The sequence below is a fragment of the Corvus brachyrhynchos genome, unplaced genomic scaffold, assembly GCF_000691975.1.
Source record: "Corvus brachyrhynchos isolate BGI_N302 unplaced genomic scaffold, ASM69197v1 scaffold1135, whole genome shotgun sequence".
NCBI lineage: Eukaryota > Metazoa > Chordata > Aves > Passeriformes > Corvidae > Corvus > Corvus brachyrhynchos.
The window spans coordinates 13,734-17,928 of NW_008238129.1; the positions used below are offsets into that span (position 1 = coordinate 13,734).

Below are 4,195 nucleotides of genomic sequence, written 5' to 3' on the forward strand. Positions count from 1 at the left end.
GCTCTGGAAGATTCTATGGGGCTCTATTGGCCTCTATGGGGCTCTATGGGGCTCCATGGGGATCTGTGGGGCACTGTGGGGCTCCAGAAGGTTCTGTGGGGCTCCATTGGGTTCTATGGAGCTCTGGAAGATTCTATGGGGCTCTATTGGCCTCTATGGGGCTCTATGGGGCTCCATGGGGATCTGTGGGGCACTGTGGGGCTCCAGAAGGTTCTGTGGGGCTCCATTGGGTTCTATGGAGCTCTGGAAGATTCTATGGGGCTCTGTGGGGTTCCATTAGGATCTATGGGGCGCTGTGGGGCTCCAGAAAGTTCTGTGGGGTTCTATGGAGCTCTGTGGGGTTCTAGAAAGTTCTGTGGTGTCCCATTGGGTTCCCTGGAGTTCCAGAAGGTTCTATGGGTTCCCATTCGGTTCTGTGGGGTTCCAGAAGGTTCTATGGGGCACTGTGGGGTGCTGTGCGGCTCTATGGGTTCTACGGGATTCCATTCGGTTCTATGGGGCGCTGTGGGGCTCCAAAAGGTTCTGTGGAGCTCTCTGGTGTTCTACAGGTTCCCATTGGGTTCTATGGAGCTCTGGAAGATTCTATGGGGCTCTACGGGGCACTGTGGGGCTCCAGAAGGTTCTGTGTGGCTCTGTGGGGGTCTATGGCACTCTGTGGGGCTCCAGAAGGGACTGGGGGGCTCTGTGGGGTTCCATAAGGTTCTACGAGGTTCAGTGGAGTTCTATGGGGCTCTACGGGGTCCTAGAAGACTCTGTGGGGTTCTGTGTGGTTCTATGGGGTCCCATTGGGTTCTGTGGGGCTCCAGAATGTTCTATGGGGTCCCATTGGATTCCAGGTTCCCATTGGGTTCTATGGAGCTCTGGAAGATTCTATGGGGCTCTACGGGGCACTGTGGGGCTCCAGAAGGTTCTGTGTGGCTCTGTGGGGGTCAATGGGGTCCCATTGGATTCTCTGGAGCTCTGTGGGGTCCCATTGGGTTCTGTGGGGTTCTAGAAGGTTCTATGGGGTGCTGTGGGGCTCCAGAAGGTTCTATGGGGTTCTATGGGGGTCTGTGGGGTCCCATGGTGTGCTAGAAGGTTCTATGGGGCTCCAGAAAGTTCTGTGGGGCTCTATAAGATTCTGTGGGGTCCCATTGGGTCCTGTGGGGTTCTAGAAGGTTCTGTGGAGTCCTGTGGGGATCTCTGGGGGGCTGCAGGGCTGCAGAAGGTTCTGTGGGGTCCCATTGGGTTCTATGGGGCTCCATTGGGTTCTATGGAGCTCTGGAAGATTCTATTGGGCTGCTATGGGGCTGCTATGGGGCTGCTATGGGGCACTGTGGGGCTCCAGAAGGTTCTGTGGGGTTCTGTGGAGTTCTGTGGGGTTCTAGAAAGTTCTGTGGGGTCCCATTGAGTCCTGTGGTGCTCTAGAAGGTTGTGTGGGGTTTGTGTATTTGATTTGGGTTGTGCGTTCATAAAATAGCATGGTTGAGGTTTTTCCCTTCCATTTAAACTACAAAAGAATGGAAAATGGGGATTCCCTGTCAACTGATACCCCCAACAGCATAGATAAGGCAGGGTTTCCTTCAAATGATACTGTTAAAATCACAGGATGGGGATTCTCTCTCAACCTGACTACAGACAATTACGGAAAAGGAAGGTTTTTCCCTCAATTTTTAAACCTCTTTTCTCCTAATCACCCCTCTCTTTTCTGGGGGCACTGTGGAGGGACCAGGGCCTCTAGGGAGGGACTGACAAGATAAAAGGGGGAAGTTGAAAGTTTCCCCTTGGCACCCCATGCTGCCCCGCCTGCTCAGGTGCCCGTGTGCATCCGGCTGCTCCCCGGCCCCTGCTGGATGCTCCCACCGTCATTCCTGGGGGGACACTTGGGATGCCCCATTGGCCCCTCTGGACCAGCAGCTCCCTGTGCAGGTGTGCCCCGGTAACCCTCTGAAAGCAGCCGCTCACGCCTGGAGCTGCTGCCCCCCACCTTGGAGCGGGGGGCGAGGTGGAGAAAGGTCCTGCCGGTCGTTCCCTCCCCTGCACGGGCCGTTGTCTGTCCCTGAAACACCGGGGTGCCGGGCTTTCCTTTCTGTGGAAAAGAACCGGCCTTCTCGTCCGGGTACCCGTGGCCAAAATTGGGATTCCCCCTCCAAAATTCCCTATGTCCTAGCTTTGTACTTACCGAGGAAATTCCCCATGGATTGTAAGAGGTTACTGGCCATTTTTCCTCTGCAATTGTTACTGAATTGTGTTTCTGTTGAAGGGTTTGGCCGGGTTTTTTATGGCTAATCCTGCCAGGCCGCAACAGAACCCAAGCACCCCCATCGCTGGTCCACCCTGAATTTCAGTGAAATATTGATAGTTTCTAAATCTCAGGCACAGGGTGGCATTGTTGGGGTGTCCTGGGCAGGGCGGGAGTTGGACTCGATGCCCTTTGTGGAGGCAGCTCAGGATACTCTGGGATTTTGTGACAGTTCTTTCCCACGGGAAGGGAAGTTTCCCACCCCCCCATCTCAGGAGCAGCTCCAAGGCAGCTCCTAGGAAGTCAATCCCAGCCAGACCCATCTGTCCTAGCAGCTTCCCTCTGGGACCAACCCTTGGATTATGGGATTTTGGAGGTGCAATCCAAATTTTGGCCAATTTTGGCTTGTGGACGACGAGTCCCATTTGCCATTCCAAAAAAGTCACATTTGTGTTTTCCAACCCCACAGCTCCGTATCCACTCTTCCTTCCATCCCAAAATGCCAGGTATCATACAGCACGTACAGAGCTTTACTTTGAAACAATTCTTTTAATGTAAATTAGTATTATTTCTTAGTAGATACAAAAGTGAGAAACTTTACAGGATTTAGCATTTTGTACACACACCCCCACCACCCTCCCTGCGAATTCCTACACATTTTGGAGCTGTAACACCCCTTTTTAGAGGAGGAGAAAGCCCTTTTTTCACCCTCAACCTCCCCCTTTCCTTTTGTAATTTATTCTCCCTCTTTCATATATTTTTGTTTTTCTCTTTGTTCTTTTAAGGAAAAGAGCCCCAGTCCATTCACACACACCCCCCCCCCAGGCCCCCAGTGACCACACGAAGCCCACAACTCCTCTGTTACCATTTAATTTTGGGTTGCCCCCCCCATGCTATGGGGAGGGTCCTCGCTGCCCTCCCAGGGCTTTTCAGGGTCATTTTGAGCCTTGGCCTTCTCCCCCAGGCTCTTCTTGGGGTCACTTTGAGTTTTTTCCTTGTTCCCCAGGCTCTTTTCGGGATCCCTTTGAGTCTTCACCTTGTCCCCCAGGCTCTTTTTGGGGTCCCCCTCATCCTTGTCCCCCCGGTGCTTTTGGGGGTCCGCCCCGTCCTTGTCCTCCCCCTTGGCGTCAATGGCCGCGTGTTCCCTCCGCACCAGCTCCTCGAGGTCCTCCTGAGGGGAGGACACTGGGGTTCAGGGGGGTCCCAGAAGGGTTTGGGGGGCAGGGGCACCCCCAAAATGTGCAGGTGGGGGGAGGTGTCGGGGAGTACCTTCCAGCCTAACAGTTCAGCCAGAGCCAGGCACCCGCTGTCACAGTCCCCCAGCCAGGCCACGTCCCTGCGCAGGCACAGGGATCCCAAAGTCACCGACCTTTGCGGGGCCCTAAAAAACTCAGGGGCCCTAGAACCACCTTGGGGGTCCCCAAACCACCCTGTGGATACCCAAAACCACCTTGAGTGGCCCCAAAACTACCTTAGGGTGTCCCAAACCTAGATGGGGATCCTCCAACCCACAAACCACTTTGAGGGTTTCCAAAACCAGCTGGGGATCCCTCAAACCCCTGGGGGCAGGGGGGCAGAGCCCCCTGATCCCCATACCTGTAGGCCTTGTCTGAGTCAAAGTCCATCCCGCCAAAGCCCATCAGGGACATCAGGGGATCACTCTGAGGGGCACAAAGGGGATGACAAGGGGTGGGCAGCTGCTCTGAGCCCCCCCTCAGCACCTCCCAATCTCCCCCCCACCTCACCTGCCCTGTCTTCTCCTTGTTGATCAGGAGTCTTGGGGTGTTAGTGGGGACCCTGTGTGAAGGGACAGTCACAGGTGGGTCCCAGGGCTCTGGGGGGGGTCCATGAACAGTGCTGGGGGGGTCTCACCTGCTGATGAGGGAGGCGAAGGGCTGCACCTGCAGCGAGGTGCCCATGATGAGCAGCAAGTCGACTTTTTTAAAGTCCTATTGAGGGAGGGGAGGTCACTTG

General features: G+C 55.1%; 2 protein-coding genes across 3 annotated transcripts; one reads left to right on the top strand and one right to left on the bottom strand.

The window, feature by feature from the left end:
- The first annotated feature begins 18 nt into the window (after positions 1-18).
- Positions 19-1,696, top strand: LOC108446580. Of its 2 annotated transcripts, XM_017733548.1 has the most exons (3): positions 19-689; positions 1,078-1,157; positions 1,208-1,696. In XM_017733548.1, exons 1-3 carry the CDS (start codon positions 46-48, stop codon positions 1,405-1,407), a joined length of 924 nt encoding a protein of 307 aa, XP_017589037.1. In that variant the 5' UTR covers positions 19-45; the 3' UTR covers positions 1,408-1,696. The 2 variants fall into 2 exon arrangements, with proteins under 2 accessions (XP_017589037.1, XP_017589036.1); XM_017733547.1 differs by having other exon boundaries at positions 27-689; positions 1,078-1,696.
- Positions 1,697-3,075: 1,379 nt separating this feature from the next.
- LOC108446581 (NAD-dependent protein deacetylase sirtuin-2-like) lies at positions 3,076-4,189 on the bottom strand. The gene is made up of 5 exons (XM_017733549.1): positions 4,094-4,189; positions 3,967-4,018; positions 3,818-3,882; positions 3,491-3,557; positions 3,076-3,392 (listed from the first exon to the last, which is right to left on the bottom strand). The coding sequence occupies exons 1-5, from the start codon at positions 4,138-4,140 to the stop codon at positions 3,090-3,092; spliced, it is 534 nt and encodes a 177-aa protein (XP_017589038.1). The 5' UTR covers positions 4,141-4,189; the 3' UTR covers positions 3,076-3,089.
- Between the last annotated feature and the right edge of the window lie 6 nt (positions 4,190-4,195).

Coding starts and splice junctions, on each gene's coding strand:
- LOC108446580 (XM_017733547.1), top strand. CDS start 46: ATGGGGCTCCATGGGGATCTGTGGGGCACTGTGGGGCTCCAGAAGGTT. Junction 690..1,077: donor GGACTGGGGGGCTCTGTGGG/GTTCCATAAGGT, acceptor GTGTGCTAGAAG/GTTCTATGGGGCTCCAGAAA.
- LOC108446581 (XM_017733549.1), bottom strand. CDS start 4,140: ATGGGCACCTCGCTGCAGGTGCAGCCCTTCGCCTCCCTCATCAGCAG. Junction 3,558..3,817: donor GACTCAGACAAGGCCTACAG/GTATGGGGATCA, acceptor GTGCCTGCGCAG/GGACGTGGCCTGGCTGGGGG. Junction 3,393..3,490: donor CTGAACTGTTAGGCTGGAAG/GTACTCCCCGAC, acceptor TCCTCCCCTCAG/GAGGACCTCGAGGAGCTGGT.